At 39.2% G+C, this 17348-nt stretch overlaps 5 protein-coding genes across 5 annotated transcripts; 2 read left to right on the top strand and 3 right to left on the bottom strand.

Moving 5' to 3' along the window:
- Nucleotides 1-3875: 3875 nt before the first annotated feature.
- On the top strand, nucleotides 3876-7234 carry GCK72_015038 (uncharacterized protein; the record flags this gene model as incomplete). Its single annotated transcript, XM_003108597.2, has 7 exons — nucleotides 3876-3931; nucleotides 4038-4136; nucleotides 5248-5323; nucleotides 6159-6298; nucleotides 6353-6807; nucleotides 6857-7020; nucleotides 7070-7234. The coding sequence occupies 7 exons, from the start codon at nucleotides 3876-3878 to the stop codon at nucleotides 7232-7234; spliced, it is 1155 nt and encodes a 384-aa protein (XP_003108645.1).
- A 246-nt stretch (nucleotides 7235-7480) lies between these two features.
- On the bottom strand, nucleotides 7481-9392 carry GCK72_015039 (uncharacterized protein; the record flags this gene model as incomplete). Its single annotated transcript, XM_053730587.1, has 6 exons — nucleotides 7481-7819; nucleotides 7864-8334; nucleotides 8611-8637; nucleotides 8682-8813; nucleotides 9180-9279; nucleotides 9331-9392. 6 exons carry the CDS (start codon nucleotides 9390-9392, stop codon nucleotides 7481-7483), a joined length of 1131 nt encoding a protein of 376 aa, XP_053585359.1.
- Nucleotides 9393-9719: 327 nt separating this feature from the next.
- On the bottom strand, nucleotides 9720-10508 carry GCK72_015040 (uncharacterized protein; the record flags this gene model as incomplete). Its single annotated transcript, XM_053730588.1, has 4 exons — nucleotides 9720-9900; nucleotides 9965-10190; nucleotides 10239-10395; nucleotides 10446-10508. 4 exons carry the CDS (start codon nucleotides 10506-10508, stop codon nucleotides 9720-9722), a joined length of 627 nt encoding a protein of 208 aa, XP_053585360.1.
- Nucleotides 10509-11485: 977 nt separating this feature from the next.
- Nucleotides 11486-15150, top strand: GCK72_015041 (uncharacterized protein; the record flags this gene model as incomplete). Its single annotated transcript, XM_003108470.2, has 9 exons — nucleotides 11486-11585; nucleotides 11634-11721; nucleotides 11769-12072; nucleotides 12128-12318; nucleotides 12370-12850; nucleotides 12902-13319; nucleotides 13365-14224; nucleotides 14276-14815; nucleotides 14860-15150. 9 exons carry the CDS (start codon nucleotides 11486-11488, stop codon nucleotides 15148-15150), a joined length of 3273 nt encoding a protein of 1090 aa, XP_003108518.2.
- Nucleotides 15151-15249: 99 nt separating this feature from the next.
- Nucleotides 15250-16952, bottom strand: GCK72_015042 (uncharacterized protein; the record flags this gene model as incomplete). The annotated part of the gene is made up of 4 exons (XM_003088861.2): nucleotides 15250-15844; nucleotides 15891-16295; nucleotides 16676-16785; nucleotides 16905-16952. 4 exons carry the CDS (start codon nucleotides 16950-16952, stop codon nucleotides 15250-15252), a joined length of 1158 nt encoding a protein of 385 aa, XP_003088909.2.
- Nucleotides 16953-17348: the final 396 nt, after the last annotated feature.

The raw sequence follows: 17348 nt of genomic DNA on the forward strand, positions 1-17348 counted from the left end.
CCACAATAAACATGTATTGGAACAAAAGTATTAGAGAACAAAGCGGCTCTGTCAGCTGCTCCCTTCCAGCCTTCCCTCCCCCAATTTTCCAGCTGGAACTCCTTCTGGTCTATCGTTTTTCAGACTATAGAAATTTCAGTTTTCCAGCGAATTTAATTTTAAAAGAGTACAAATGTGGTTTTTGGAGGAATATTCATGAATATTTCAATTGTTTTCAAGAGGTCTCGGAGCCGTTGTTTTGTTAGATTTTGTTGAATTTATTCACAGGTAGTTATGCTTTTGCGTGGATCCGCTATTTTGCAAAACGCGTCGAAATTCTAAAATCCCATTACTGAACTGTTGATTCGAGATCTTCGAAACTCTTGTCAAACACCTTCAGAGACATTTTTATTATTATTATAGTTTGACATGTCAACTAATCAATTATCAGGAGTCGCTAGAACTAATACATCTATCCCAGCCCCCTAATGACTTCTTATAACAAATTAATTTCATAATTTCCCCCAAAGGTCAAAAAACAGGTGAAGTTATAACTAAAAAAAATAGATTTCTTGGAACATTCAAAAGAAGAAAAAGGCAATGAAGCGTGCTTTGAAACTGAACTTTTAACTTTTTGAAAACGAGGTTTTTGACCAGATTTTTTTTGAAATGGAGGGAAAGGATCAAACTAGAAAACTATTGGTTTTAATTTTGAGATTCTGGATCAATTTCGATTATTTCTGGTATTTTTAATGAACCTTTTGCCATTAAAAAGTGCGTATCGTTGTTGATTTTATCATGTCTAAAGTTTTTTGACTCAGACTATCCTCCCTCAAACCTAGATCCTTCATTCTAAACAAACTACATGCATTTCCCCAAAATTATTTTTTTCGTGGTTTGTGACAACTTGATCCTATCATTTCCGTTACACCCGTATTTTCAGCATTGTTGCATTGCTTTTTCAATTTAAACCCCCGCCTTGTCACTTCCTCTGGTACCAGGATGACTTTAAAAGGTGTTATTTATAGAGTTAGTCTTAACTTTTTCCTTTTTCGAGTGACGTTCTGCAAATGAAAAAGTGACTGGCATTTCTACATCCGTTCCTTTTTTCACTGACTTGTTAACAGGGAATTGACCTACTCAGCGTTCTCGACTTCAGAATTACTGAGAATCCAGGTGCTAGACCTATTCGTTCCGACCCGGATTTCAGATTCCCGCTACACCTAGAACATTTCCAGAACCCCCATGACTTCTCATTTCCAGAATCACTCCAAAAATAGCAAAAAGTTCCCTGTGTGATTTTTTGAGCTCCTGTCCACCCTCTCATTCGAACACTTCCTTCCCTTCTTCTCTTCATTTTTCTCCCTTTTTCCACTTCCACTCCATCATTTCCCATCTATTGAGCACAGGACAAGTCATTTCTCTCCCCCATTTTTGGACTCATTTCCCATCCTCATTCCCACCCATTTATCCCGTTCCATTCAAAGCTTCCGCCAAACAAAATGTCTTCTTCGGAAATAAATAAAAAGAAGAGAAATCTTATGGAAAGTGTAAAGAGCAATTGCTTTTTAACCTTCCTCCTGCTCCCTTTTTTCTTTTTGATAGATATCATCCATTCACTTTTCTCTTCTTTTTATTTCACTCGTATTATTTATGATCATGTTTTCTGGAGAAGACCCCATTCTGATTTTTGAAGATTTTGAGGAGCTTTACGAATTGATGTTTTTGAAAAAGAATACGTACTATGAACATTGTGATTCATTCAAAAGTACAATAAGTGCAATTTTTGTGAGGGGTCAACAAAAACAGGATGTTTTTTTGCAGAAGTTTAGGGCTCTGAGACCTTTCGAAATCATATTAAAACCGAACCTTCCCACATTTTTTCGCTTTTACCGGTCTAAGAAATGTCTCTGTTTAGGAATGGCTTGGAGTCTTCGGAAACTTTTGGATAAACTTCTGAAAATTCGTTGTCAACCGTTTATAACTCTGAAGACAAGACTTTTAGGAAAAAGTTGTCAACACCAAACATGAAGATCGAAAGTTGTTCTATCCTATTTTTAAAAAATTGGGACGAAATTACTTTTTCTGACTTTTTTACTGCATCTCAAAGTTAGCCAATCACTAGATAACTCGAAACTTTTACCGTTCCGTTCAACACTGTTCAAAACGTCAAAAATTATGCGATTTGACTATTCTGACTAAATATTTTTGAAGTTCCAACATTGTCCCAGTATCCCATTTTTCCCGTCCTCATCACCTATCCGTCCCTGTCTTGATAAAGATCTGGCTCCATGACTTTTGCCCCATTCAACACCCACGTCACCTTTTTGACATCTCAAGAACACCTTTTCTACCAAATATATCATTCTTAATAGCTCTCTCTTTGGGGGACCCACATCTCGTCATTCTCGTCTTTTGCTATATGTTTTCGATCCATTAGTCTCGTCGTCCTGACACCCCCACCCTCTTCTTCCCGTTTATGATCATTTTCTTCCTTTTTTTCGTATATAAAATGTTTTGTTTTGTGCCCATGTGTCTGTCGAACCTACTAGAAATCCTTTCTTGCTTTTTTTTGTTAGACAAAGATATTATGAACCGATTATATTCAAGTCTAGGAGGTCTCCAGGGAGGTTGGGAGTAGTCCTGACAAGAATTCAGCAGATTGAGGAGTTCAAGAAGTTTGAGGACGAAGTTCTGGATATTGAGAGCACTTCGACAGGCTCATCAGTTGCATGATAACCAATCGCATATAATACAGTACCGCTCAAAAAATTATCAACTTTGGCTGTTTTCAGTGGAAAATGACAAAGTTTGATGGTATAATTTCGTGTCACCTGATTGTCCGATAAACTCAATTTTGCATTGGCTGAACAGAGCAAAAATAGCCCATAATTTTTGTAGTTGACCATTTTTTCATAGGGACACTTCCTTGAAAGTTACAGGGTGTCAAAGTTAAAACTCCAAAAATTCGCCAACCTGCAATGAACTTAGTCGGTTTCAGGGAGAAATGACTTTTATTACCTGTAACTTGTTAGAGAGTGTTCTTACAAAAAAAAGGTCAACTACAAAAATGATGTGCTGTTTTTGCTCTGTTCAACCCATACAAAATTGAGATTGTCAGATATTCAGATGGCACCGAATTACACTGTCAAAGTTGGACATTTTCCACTGAAAACAGCCAAAGTTGATAACCTTTTGAGCGGTACTGAAGCTTTTCTCCCCATCTAACCCGTACTGAAACTGACTAAAAATCACCTTATTATCCCAAATTATCCCCAATTTCCATACATTTCTTACCCCGAAATCCACTTATCCACGCATGTTCCTTGTTTATTCCTTCGTCTCTCCACTGAAATAACTCAAACTAGCGACACAGAGATCATTAGTCGACTGGTGTCTTGTTGAGGGTGGATATATAGAATATAGTGAATAAACAGGTGGAAAAAAAGAGAAAAATTGGAGAAAGAGAAGAAAAGAGAACCTAATTATTCCTTCACTCCACTGGCCACTTTTTGACCATTGATGCATCACGGAAATTCCTTTTTTTTGAGTTCTACTTTATTTCATTCCAGTTTTCAGATTCAGTGTTTGTTCAAGAAAAATTGCTCACAACGTACAACGAGAATCCCCAGAATATTTTTTTGACCTCCCTGATCCTCCTTCTCCTCTGATTAATGATTCTACAGTAATCCTCCCTTCATGTTTCTTTCTATTTTTTTTCTTTCCTTTCGAGTTGTTTTCACCATCCATCATTTCCTTTTCTTCTGAAGAAACAAAAAGTGGGCGGAGCCTAAAAGTGCTCGCCGAGTTCATGCTCTGTTGCATTCCCTCCATCTCTCTCTCCTACTTCTTCTCATTCTCTTCACTGAAAAATGGTTCCATTTCAGAATATGGAAATGGAAGAACCGATAAGTTGTTTAACGTCTCCTGAACAGAGGCTTCTTGAAGAACGGTAAGTTTTACTAGAGAGTGGGAGAGCACAGAGAAGTTAGACACTTTTGTTTCTCTGTGCTCTCTCCTCCTCTGCGTTATCTTTCTCTAACCGAATCTCATTTCAGATTCTACATAAACGGTGTCTTCGGTACAGTAATCGCCATCTTCGGAGTGATAGCCAACGGCTTCCTCGCCTCCCTTTTCCTGACTCGATCAATTTATAGGTGAGTGTTATAAATATCCGTATAGTGGGGGTCAACCCATGACACCTGGGGTCACCTCAATTTTGCTGATTGGAAGTCAAAAAGAGAAAGAAGAAAAAAGAGAATTTGAGAGAGAATGTGTGCAACAAAACGAATGTTTGGGGGTGAGAGTCTGAGTGACAAATCGTAGGGATACTATCAGTTTGAGGGGACGGACGGGGTCAAAGAATGTGGGCTTTTTGCAAAATAGTGGAACACTTGGGGGGACATGGAATTTTGAAAAGAAAAACGAAATAATGTGAATCATAAGGAAGATGTACATACCTGTGACGTAGTTTTATGGGTGGATGATTGAGAGGATAGAGGGTCGGAAATCTGAGAGATCAGGGAGAGAGATAGGGACATCCGGATGGACAGATATTTGAACAGATTAAAATTCAAAGTTATAGCGAAAATCTAGAAAAGTCTAATCAACGTACAGTACCGCTCAAAATGTTATCAATTTTAGGCTATTTTCAGTGGAAAATGACCAACTTTGTCCGTGTATTTCGGTGTCACCAGATTGTCCGATAAACTCAATTTTGTATGGGCTGAAAATAGCAAAAATAGCAAATAATTTTGTAATTAACCATTTTTTTGTAGAAGCACTATCTGGAAAGTTACAGGTGATCAAAGCCAGCCGACTAATTTCAGCGCTAATTAGCGAAATTTTGGAGCTTTTCACTTTGAGAGCCTGTAACTTTCAAGATAAGGCAGCTACGAAAAAATGGTCAACTGCAAAAATTATGTGCTATTTTTGCTCTGTTTAGCCAATGCAAAATTGAGTTTATCGGACAATCAGGTGACACCGAAATATACCAATAAACTTAGTAACTTTCCACTGAAAACAGCCAAAGTTCACTTAAATCCCAGAATCTGAACTTTAGTCGGAGTCCAAACCATCTTTTTCTACTTCTAGTTTGATCTGTTCAATTCCATTTTCTCCTTTTTCTCATATTCAATTACGTAGAACCCAATCATACAACATCTAACATACTAGATCTACAAATAGCTCGATGATTCCCACGGTACTCGATTATGCTCTACGATTATCCACGCACAAAACTAATTCATTTCTTCTTCTTTTTTCCAGGAATTCTCCGTTCTTCTTTCTCGGTTTCGTCGCCCTCTTCGATACACTTGTCGATGCGACTTTTCTACTTTTACTCGTAAGTTTCTTCTTCTTATTTTGTCTGTTTTAAGATGATGTTTGACTTCTGATTTCACCACGAATTCACTGCTCCCCAATTTCCCGTTTTCTGCTCATCTCTAGTCTTAACCTCGAAAAAAGACGAGTAGGAGGGTGAGAAAATGAATCAAAAGAATGTCTTGAGGGGTTGGATTTAAAACGCATAAGAATTGGTGGTGGGTCGAAAGAGAAGAGTGGTCACGGAAATCGTCGGTTTCCTGAAGAGAAGACATGAATTTGCAAAGAGAAAGGGACCGGAAGGGAGGACTGTCTGGAAAGAATCTTCGATCCGGAAGGATTTGACCGATTGTTAGTAGCAGGAAACATAAAAATCTTATCGGAAGGGATCTGAACCTCTGACCATTTGCATGAGGGGCCAAAAGTGTAACCGACTGCGCCATCCGAGCTCTCAGATAGCAAATCGCAGGGAGTAGTGATAAAAGCGATTTCTGATATTTTGAGTTACCATATGACCCACTGAAAAAGGATTTGAAGTTTATTGTCTTGAGTACATTTTTAATCAACTTCTTTCTCCACAATCCTTTCTCTTTTTCCCCTTGTCGGTCTCTTTTTGTTGGTTTGGTTTTTTGTTGAGAGGATGGCGTGTCAAGCAGCGGCGTCCATCATTTTGGAAGCGGGAAAAAGGATCAATGTCTCTAATCCTCGCGTCGTGCACCACTACTACTGATACCAAAAAGGGACTAATGGGGACACGTGGTCAGGGAAAAGGACTACCTGAAGAGGGTTCTGGAAACTGTGTCGTCATTAATCGGAAAAAAGAAATATGAGTCTCAAGACTATCTTTTTGTTTTCAGCCATTGGAAGTCAGCTCCGTCTACTATGAGGAAAGTGTCGCCTACCAAATTTGGCTGAAATATGTTCGACACGTGTATTTGTTTGCTCAGATTGTGAAGATCTCATCGGTATTCTCGTTGATTATGGCTAGTATTGAGAGGTAATTATTTTTCGTTGAAGTTTCAAAAAGAAAATCAAAATGTTCTATTTTCAGATATTGCATGACAAAGCACTGGACATTCGTCGGTTTCGAGATGCGTACTCGATGGCTTGTCCTGTTTTTTCTTGTCTGTGCAGCAGTTTTCATCAAATACATGTCAGAAGAAGCTGTGGTTGTCACCAGAGAAAATTGCTTCGGATTCCGCAGATGGGCGGTGAAAATTCAGCGAGGAGAGCTCGGGCACATGGGATGGTTACATTCGTTGGCGATATTTCTTCCCTTTTTCACATTGATTTTTTTGAATGGAGGAATCGTTCGAATGCTACGGAAGCAGAACGTTCAGCAGTTGAGATCTCTGATTGCCGAGTTGACATTAGGACATGATTTATCGAAAATTCGAAGAAAGAATTTGAGAAGTGCGACGAGAACATTGATCGTCATCATATCCGCGTATTTGATATCAAATCTTCTCAGTTTGATATTGATTATCACGGAATATTTTAATCCAGGTAAACAATAGTTGATCGAAATGATTGATTTAACCTCAACAGATTCCAGATTATCTTCATGTTCATCATCCCGATCTTAACCGTCTGGCGACTGATTCAGCAGCCCTCCTAACAGTAGTTGGTAACGCTATCCGATGTCCTGCACACATTTTCAGCAATTCCGAGATTCGAACACAATTTCGGATAATGTTGTGTGGGGAACGAGAGAAGAAGGTAATTTCTTGCATCCATTTGACTCTTCTTTCATCCATTTCATTTCCAGGAAGTGAAACAGCTAACAGAACGTCGACGAACACAAGAAAAACTCGATAATCCATGGATGGCGTTGATGTGGGTGTCAGCGAATAATCAATCTTCAGATGACGATCGAGCAGCGTTCATGCCACGGGCATTCATGAAAAGGCATTCTGCAATAGCAATAGTTTAACGAACACGACTGGATAATATAGATTGTTGTGAATAGTTTCTCACATTTGTACCGGTATTTTGATTTACGAGGTTGATTTTTAATGCGATAGTCATAATTTGCAATTTTGTAATTATAAAAATTGAGTTTGTCTTGATAAAATCCTAATTTTTCATAACTTCAAAAGGGAAATGACATGTATAATAATTAGGTGGGGATGAAAATATCATTTCCAAAACAACATTGTGACAACAATAGATTCATCTTCTACTCCTCCTTTCTCTCATTCTCTCGCTCTTCTTCCTTCTCTGCGAGACGTCTTCTATAACACTTCTTCGTGATTCCATTGAAATATCCGAGATAAACCAAGGTGATGGCACGGAAGATTCCAGCAAGAGCTCCTTGAGTCAAAGCACGGAAGAGCGATTTTTCAGGCGAAGCTCCAGCGGTGAGAACTCCAAGCATCCATCCGTCGAGCCCGATGGTTGTGGTGTAGTTTCCGTCGGCAATGTCTTTCAGGTGAGCTTCAGCTACGAATTTTGGAGTGAAGAGACCAGCGGCGTCGCTCATCAATTTGGTTTCCTCTGGCATCGTCAGGAGCTCCTCCTGAAACAAAACAATATATAGAAGCTAAAAAAAACTAGAACTACCTTGAATCCTTCAGTATCGGTATTAGGTGGATAGAGCACTCCAACATTAACTTTATACGGAAGAAGTTCCATATGAAGAGTGTCAGCGAATCCACGAAGAGCAAACTTGGTTGGCGAGTATGCAGAATATCCGAAAATGGCGAATTGACCAGCGGCAGAAGAAACAAATGAGATATGTCCTGTTTTTCGTGATTTCATGTCATCAACAACCGCTCGGGTGGCATAAACTGCACTCAAATAATTCACTTTCATCTGCTTCTCGAAATCAGTGACTGGAAGTTCTGAGAATGGAGCTTGAACACTATGACCAGCATTATTAATGAGAATATCAATTGGACCGATTTCTTTGGCACAATCATCAAAAGCGGTTTTGATAACATTGTAGTCAGCTGTCATATCAATCGATTTCCATTGCACTTTTTGACGCTGTCCTCTTTGATCCGCTAGAACTTGGAGCTCGTCACTGGCTTTCTGAAAATAAAAAGACTTGAGATATTTTTAGACAGCATTACCTGAAGATCTTTAACATTTCTCGCCACAATCGTCACGTTGCATCCTCTTTCAATCAGTCCAACAGCAAGCTGGAACCCGATTCCTTTCGATCCACCGGTAACGAGTGCATGCCGACGGAAGAAATGGAAATCACGACGAGAAGGAATCGAGAAGAAAATGAAAAGCAAGACGATGAGAAATAGGATGAAAGCGGCGACCGGTATGAGAACCAGAAGAATTAATGACATTTTACACAATGGAGGTGGCCGGAGTTTCCGTTAGCTGTAAACAAATGAAAGTAAAAAGGAATTTAATTTTTTTCAAACCGTATGAAGATGAGCAGCAATACGTTGTCCCTGGAAGTGACCTTTCGACGAGAGAGCCGCCCAAACTTGTTGAATTTCGTTGCCCGGAGCGACGACGGAACCACGACGAAGGTCGCTGTTGTATTCGGAGATCTATAAATGTGAAACGTGGAAGTTTGGTCTGAAAATGTGGAAGTTCACGTAAAAATTAAAATATTGTCAGTAAAAGCAAGTATATCACTGTGATTTCTGACTAAACAACCAAAAATCAAGAAAACTATACAAACTACAAACTACATAGATTAATATTGACTTTCTCCACTTGCTGTTCGGTCAAAACATCAATGTTCTTTGATTTCACACGAGTCATTGAGATCACAACGAAAGAAAAGTGGAGAAGCCCACTCTCTCGAACGAGAAAATGTTTCCATAGGTCAATGATTTCATAAAAAGAACTGATAAATCGATAAAATTCAAGTTTATTCAGAAGAAAAATATATAAAAAATCGCATTTCTCACCTTCACAATCGGTCCACAATTACCGAAAATCTCTCGAATCGCCTCGTTGACGAACAGTTCGAATTGATCGATTGAAAATGTTCTCTTATCAGGTAACTCACTGCAAATTTTCTCCCGCTGCCTATACAAATACAACAACGTTTGCACTTACATTCTGACTCCTAAACGAGCAAAATCGGCTTCCACTTGGTTTCCCGCTTTGTTATTTTTCATATAGATAATGGATCTGAATTCTGAATTAAATGTTTCCTGAATGTTGAAGTTTAGAAGATATCGGCTAGACAGAAATTAACAAAAGAGAACATTTCAAAAAGAAGGAACACAAATTTCGATCATAAATTATTCATGTCAGTATTTACATCAAGTATTCATTGTGCGAGGGGGTTCAGTCCGTTAATCATCGATTCAATTCTAATTTTGTTAAGGGAAACGGAGAATTAAAGATCGTTTCAAGATCATGAGAAAATATTAATGCACAGGAAAGAAGGGAATTTACAGAAGGGAACCGAATGTACAGAGATAAAAGTATAATAGTTATTTTCAACGAGCATTAGAGGTGCCTGGACTCTCGAATTTCTTTCGAAGGGTGATCGATCCACGATGACGACGAACCACTTCGAGATGGTATTTGTACAGATAACGTTGAAGAAGAGAGCTACATGCGCGGTCACGGACACGTGTCTCGATTACAAGCTCACCACGTCCACCTTCACGAGCGAATCTGGAAATTGTATTTGTTACTTATAAAACATCGAGAAAATTCTAGCTGTTTCATTCAAACTTACTTTTCAATTTTCTTCTGCATGCTTGACGTTTGATGAACATTTGGTTGTGATCTTCTGATATGAACTCGTCGATCGAACGGCGTTTCGAATGGACTTCTTGTTGGAGTCGTGTCGCCAACCCAATCGCTTTGCTCATCGTCTGCCTCTCGTCCTCTGTTATCTTCAGAATACGATTCGTCACTGGAAGAGATGTGTGATTCAAAACCGTCACAATCCATGTGTTTGCCTATAACGTTGAAAAACGAATTACAATAATCCAAGGTGTAAAACTCGCTCTCAGCTTTTGCTCTAGGTGTTGGATCAACATCCATCTGTTGTCCCTTTCTCTTGGTTCGCTTCTTTCGACGAACTTGTCGTTCTTCGGCTGTCAATGGCGACTCTGGTAGAGAATCCGATTCGAGAGTTACATTTGCAATCTTTTTCGAGACTTTCTGAAGCTATATATTCATTGTGAATTCAGTTTTCAACAGGAAAAACTAACGCGGCACTCAACATCCTCCTCATCGGGATCGCTTGTCTGATCTTCGCGTTCGCTGAGATCCATCTGAAAATGAGAAATAAAAACAGATGTTCAAATGTTTGTTATCTCTGAAATTCTTAACAGAAAGAAAGTGAAAAGAAGCCAACAAAACACGCAAACAGGGAGACACTTAAAATCAATAGATTGTCGCTTGTTTTGAGAGGAAACCACGAGACGTTCCGTCCGGCTGGGTGGCCGCCAGGGAGCGTTGAGAAACAATAACGAAAACAACACAAACGGCATGTATATATCGGAATATAACATAACAAAAAAGTTTGTTGATGGTTTGTTTTTAAACTGGTAGGAGAGAAAAACGAAAAAGGATAAAAGAGGGAGACAAAATGTGTGAAATTTGAAAAGTTATTAAATCTAGTACATAACCAATATTCTGTTATTTTGTTCATTGAATATGTCATATCGTATTCAATAGAAGAATAGTTTACATGATAGTTAAATACCGATTATTCTTTATGGATGAACGTTTTTTTTATCCGACGCAAGACGCAAAAACTTCTGGGAACAGGATAGATGTAGGTGAACATAATGGTTTTGAATTCTCCCCTTTTGAGAACGTCTGCAGAAGGTTTAGAAGAACTTATCCAACTACTTTTAATGAAAAGTTTGTCACATTATACAAAAAACGGGCTAGCTCTAAAATTAGCTACAATGTGAGGTTTTTCACACAGAATGGCTATTTTCGGAACTACTCACACTTTTCTCTCAAAATGAGACTCGATTTCCGGTGTTTCTACGCTGAAAAGAACTGGAAAGGGGATGAAAATGAAACCAAACGTCACAAAAATAGCTGAAAAAAGTTAGCGGAAGCTTTACAAAAAAAGCGTAAACACCGCCACGCAATAATGCACCGATTTCGCAATTTTCTCCAATTTCTGCAATCTGACGTGATGGTGTTTGCAGACGCAGTACTTTTTTTTTTCGAACTCAGAACTCAATTTCAGAAAGAGTTAATAGAGCTTTAACATAGCTTTCCAAGCTCGAAAATGTATTCAGTGACCCAAGAAGAATATGAGAAACACCGAGGAGCTCTATTCAGGCATTTCTTGCCCGATGAGCCGGGAACAAGCAGAGATGGTTATAATGGTTAGAAAACTACAGAGCAAAAGAAATGAAAATGGTATTCAAATTCAGGAAATCGGCGAGGCGAGAAGTCAGCAGCACAAGAGCTGATAGAAACAAAGAGGAAGTCGGTGCAAAGCTATTTCACAAGATTTTTTCGGTAATATTTTTATAGTTATATATAGTTTCCACAATAAAATTTATTAGAGAACGAAAAGGAGAAACGAATGATCACTTCGATTTGAAGCGAGTCAAGTATGATGATCTAGGCATTCCGCAAGACACCGGAGGATTGAATAGGCTTCGATTCAAAGGAGAGAATCTAGGAATAGTACCAACGCAACTGAATCATATCCCTCCGTGGCTATATCGACATTTTGAATATGCTCATTACGTGGCACTTCAATTTAACCAACATCAAAAGTTTCAAAAACTCCAAAAGCTTCGAAAACTACAAAAAGAGCTGCCCATTGCAGAGAGAGCGACGGAAATTGTAGAGTTATTGAAAACAGTAAGTAATCAAAAACACAGGATGGGAGTTTATTTAAAATTTAAAATAATTTCAGAATCAAGTTCTTATCGTCGCCGGAGATACAGGATGCGGAAAATCTACACAAGTACCTCAATATCTTCTGAAAGCAGGTTATACCGGTGTAGCTTGTACCCAACCGAGACGTATCGCATGTACTGCATTAGCCAGACGTGTTGCGTTTGAGACTTTGAATCAGTATGGAAGTGAAGTGGCCTTTCAGATTAGGTAAGCATAAATATTAATCGTATTTTATTTTGAAAATCAAGTTGATTTCAGATTCGAAACGACGAAGTCTCAACGAACAAAACTGCTATTTCTCACGGAAGGGCTCCTACTCCGTCAAATGGAAAAAGATTCGCTTCTTGAAAAATACAATGTGATAATTCTTGATGAAGTACACGAAAGACATCTAACATCTGACCTTTTGATTGGTTTACTTCGAGATTTATGTTCAAAACGAGAAGATTTGAAGCTGATCTTGATGTCTGCAACAATTAATTTAGATTTATTCAAAGGATATTTCGAAGGTGCACCGGTTGTTCAAGTGCCCGGAAGGTTGTTCCCAATTGATGTTCGGTGGCATCCAATTAAACAATTTATTGATCAATCGGAGAAGAAAACACATAAAATTGATCCAGAGCCGTATCTTCGGATTCTGGAGTTGATTGATAAGCAGTTTCCGAGTACACAGCGAGGCGATGCGCTCATTTTTCTCAATGGAGTCGCTGAAATTTCTATGGTTGCAGAGCATTTAAAAGTATCATAATATTTTTTTTTAAATATCGTTTGAAAACAATTTGTATTGCAGAACTATGCAGAACAAACAAAGGGATGGATCATTCTCATGCTCCACAGTACTTTGTCAGTTGAGGAACAAGATAAAGTATTCGATCAATCACCGACTGGAGTTCGAAAGTGTATTCTATCAACAAATGTGGCTGAAACTTCAGTGACAATTGATGGAATTCGATTTGTGATTGATAGTGGAAAAGTGAATTTAATCAAGCATGAACCGGGAACAGGAACGCAGAAACTAACGGAATTCTGGGTTAGTAAAGCATCGGCTAATCAACGGAAAGGACGTGCTGGAAGAACTGGACCAGGAATATGTTATCGATTATATTCCCAAGAACAATTCGAGAAAATGGAAGATTTTACACAGTCTGAAATCAATCGAGTGTCACTTCAAGAGATGTCATTGAAAATGATTAGTTTGAATTTAGGATGTAAGTGAATATTTTTCAAGATCCCAAGTAATACATTATTTTCAGTGGACCCCCGAACATTCCCATTCATTGAAAAACCATCTGAAGACGTGCTGAACGAAGGATTGGAGATTCTGAAATTCCAGCGAGTCTTAAGATCTGATAGAGATCTTTTGACACTCACAGCACTTGGAAATATGGTTTCAAAGCTGCCCGTTGAGGTTCCCATCGCAAAAATGCTTGTTTATGGTTGTGTAGTTGATGAAATCGAAGTGATGCTCACAGTGGCTGCAGGGCTTTCTGTCCAATCTCCGTTCACAAATCGATCGTATCGAGAACTGGAAATTGTCGAGAGAAGAGCCTCGTTAACTAGTCCGATGGGTGATCCGTTCACTCTGATCGCTGTTTTTAGAGAATGGGTTCTCCAAAAGGCATATGAGGGGAGTGCGAGAAGATGGACGATGGAAAATGGAATTGATGAGCATCGATTGTATGAAATTAGTAAGCTGAGATCTCAATATCGACAGATTCTCGAGGATGCTGGTTTGGTTGAGAAGGCATCAGCTGCAGAGACAGGAGAAGATGACTCGAGACAACGGAGGATTGATCAAGGAGAGAAAAGGAAGCTGTACGATTTGAAAAGGTCTCAAAGAAACAATGATCGCCGTCAGAAAGTGTTGAATGCCAATAAGCACTTTGATAAAATTCTGGAAGACAAAGAAGAAGAGGATCTGGAAGCAGAGAAAGATCCATTGAAAGCAGATGTGAAAACAGTGGAATTTCTGTTGAGTCACAAGCAGAGAGACGTTGAAACTATTCGAAAATCTCATAAAATCTCGAGAAGAACTGCTGAAGTTGTGAGAGTTATCATTGCAGCTGGACTCTATCCTAACTTTTCAATTCTAGATCCGGTTAATAAGTATGGGGTTAGTATAATTATCTTTATCTGTAAATGAAAATTCAATTATTAATTTCAGTACGGCCAAGAGATGTTCGCTCACACCCGCCTCAAACCATTCGCCCAAATCCACCCTAACTCCTCTATTGCCCAGTACCATCCGGAATCCATCGATCCTCGTCAATCATCTGAAGGCTTCTCTCAACTCCATCAAGTCCCATTCTACGGACTCCTTCTAGAGACAACTAAACCATATATCTGTAATGTGATGCCAGTTCCAGCAGTTTATGCTCTTCTTGTCGCGCAGAAAATAGTTATTGAAGACTGGACAGAACTGATTGTTGACGACTTCTTGGAGCTGAAATTTAGGAAAAGTGAAGATTGTCGGAGTATAATTTTGGATGTAAAAGAGATTCGATACGAGTTAACGAAGGGTCTCGCATCGAAATTGGTTGGAGAAGAAGGGTTTAGTAGTAGGAGATTGACAAAGTATATTGATTTGTTGAATCAGTCGATTGTTGATAAAGGAATTGAATTATCGGTAAAAAGGAACGTTCATCCGCCGAAAGTGTTGACAGGAATTGGAATTCATTCACCTGATGGCGGTATTGATAAAGAGGTAAAAATACAATGCGAAATTTTGAATCAAACCGATTTTTTCAGGAAGACGTCGACGATCTGGTGCAACGGTTCGAGAAGAACGACGCGACGACTCATGACGACCGTGACGAAGAAGATCAGAAAGTGCTCGATGAGCTGAGGTCTGATGTGATGTGTCCACCGACTCGAGATATGGTAGAAGATGCGGAGAAACTGGAGAAGAAAAAGAAAGAAGTTCCGAAAGAATCGTACTACGAGAAACTGTTGAAACGACAGACAGCGAAAGAAGACAAAGGAGACGACAAGGATCTGAAGAAACCGAAATTGGAGCCGATAGATGTAAAAGAAGAATAACAGATTTATAAATATATTGTATTTATTGTTAAATAACAATTTTTTAATTTAAATGTTCGCTGAGAATTTTCCATGAGTTCAGTTCGTTACACTTCCCTCTTATGCATCATCTGGCGCCTCCCAAATTCTGCCCATTTCAATTGTCACAAAACTAGTATTCTTGAGATCTTCACGAGAATCCATCAACTCTTTTAATTTGTCTCTTGGCTCCAAATAGTATTCATAAGATCCCATATGATAGGTTCCCCAATGTATTCCAATACTATTCTTCGCCCGAATCAGTTTGTGAACTTCAATTGCTTCTTCTGGATTGATATGCTGCGATTTCATAAAAAATCTCGGTTCATATGCACCAATCGGAATCGCCGCCAAATCGAATGGACCAAGTTTATCACCAAACTTCTTGAATTCACTATCACAATTTCCAGTGTCACCAGAATAATAGAATCTTCTCTTCGCTCCAATCACCGCCCATCCCGACCAAAGACGACGATTCCGATCGAATGGTCCCCGTTGCCCCCAATGTTGAGCTGGCAAGCACCAAACTTGGAATTTCTTTCCGTCCTTCTCGAATTCAGCACTCTCTCCCCAGCTGAGTTCGGTGACTGACGAGCATCCATCGACTCCGATTCCAGCATTCTCCATCCAACTCTTCATTCCCATCGGGACGAACCATTTGATTTGGGGATTCAAGCTAAAGTTATTCATTTCTGTATATCCAGATATCCAAATATACTCACTCTGTAATCTTCTTGACAGCCTCTGCATCCAAATGATCGTAATGATCGTGAGAAACGACAGCAAAATCCAAATCCGGCAAATCTTTTATTTTCATCGGCGGAGGACGATATCTCTTCGGACCAACTAGACTTGTGAATGATGCTCTTTCAGCCCAAACCGGGTCCGTTATGAAGTTTACTCCCTCCAGATTCACAAGAACTGTGGCGTGTCCCAACCAGGTGGCGAACAGGTCACTTTCACTGTGGAAATCCGAAGCTTTGATGGAATGAACTGGGATTTCCACGTCGAGAAGTCGCTTGTCCGTTGGCACATTCTCACGGTCTGTCTCCTTGAATTTGAATCTGTAGACATCGGATAGACCGGGTAGTCCTCCCCAGTTTTTGAATGATGGTGGGTTCGCGAATCTGAAAAAAAAGAGATATATAAGAATCAGTGGAGTATCGGGCTTGAAAATGTCAAAACGCAAAACAACAGGAAACTCGAGGTTGTCTACCTTTGTCAAAACTGAAAGCTTTTCTATAATTTTGAAGATCAATGTGAATTTATAAACTTAGATTCGATAGGAACCTTCCAGATACAAGCATTAACCCCCAACCATCAAACCCTGACCAAGACGGAGCTCAACCCGAATTCTGAAGCTCAAATTAATTGTTATGTATTCCTGTCATTGTTTACCACACTTGGCTCTTCCATTCATTCTCTATCCCTATAATTTAGAAACCCCGGGTACCACCTGTATCCTCCATCCGGTCCCCTGCCTCATGTCTTCCCTCTAATAACCTACGTTTTTCCGTTCTTCACCGGCTTCGCAAATGATCCCTCATCGTCTTCTCCTTGCCCTTTTTGTTCTCTATTTGATGAGGAGGAGGAGGTCGTCGGAACACTCATAACCACCTATAACAAAAATGTGCTTTCGGTTTCTTGCTTCTTGTTTTAATTTTATTGTAATTAGTGAACAAATTAAATTTATGAGGTCAGCGGGGTACGGTAGTTCTAGTTTTTGTAAAACCTACAGTAAGAACTATGAATAGGATTAGAAGGGAGAGTAGTTTGATACGCATGTTTATAGTCAGAATGGCTGATGGCCATCAGTTTTTCTTGAGAGATAGGTGGGCCTAGAGAGGTGAAAAGTCATTAGAGAAGAAAAACAGCTGTTTTCCGATAAATTTGATCTAGGCTAGGAAGGCTAGAACTTGTTGCAAAGATCAGGAGAAACTTTAGATTGATAGTTTGAAATCTGGATTTTCAAACGGATAGGGTTCCAAAAAAGGAGATAGGCTCACAATAATCCGAAAATGTTAGCATGTTCTCAATGGAGCACGTTTTCTGTTTTTGCATGAACTCAGGTGTAGAAATCAAGAGAGTTGGGAAATTATTCTAGAATTCAGTCACTATAAAGTATAAAATTAAGAAAAATCAATAACTTTGCCCCATATCAAATCACTTACACCTCCACC

This window comes from Caenorhabditis remanei, chromosome IV (genome assembly GCF_010183535.1).
Source record: "Caenorhabditis remanei strain PX506 chromosome IV, whole genome shotgun sequence".
NCBI lineage: Eukaryota > Metazoa > Nematoda > Chromadorea > Rhabditida > Rhabditidae > Caenorhabditis > Caenorhabditis remanei.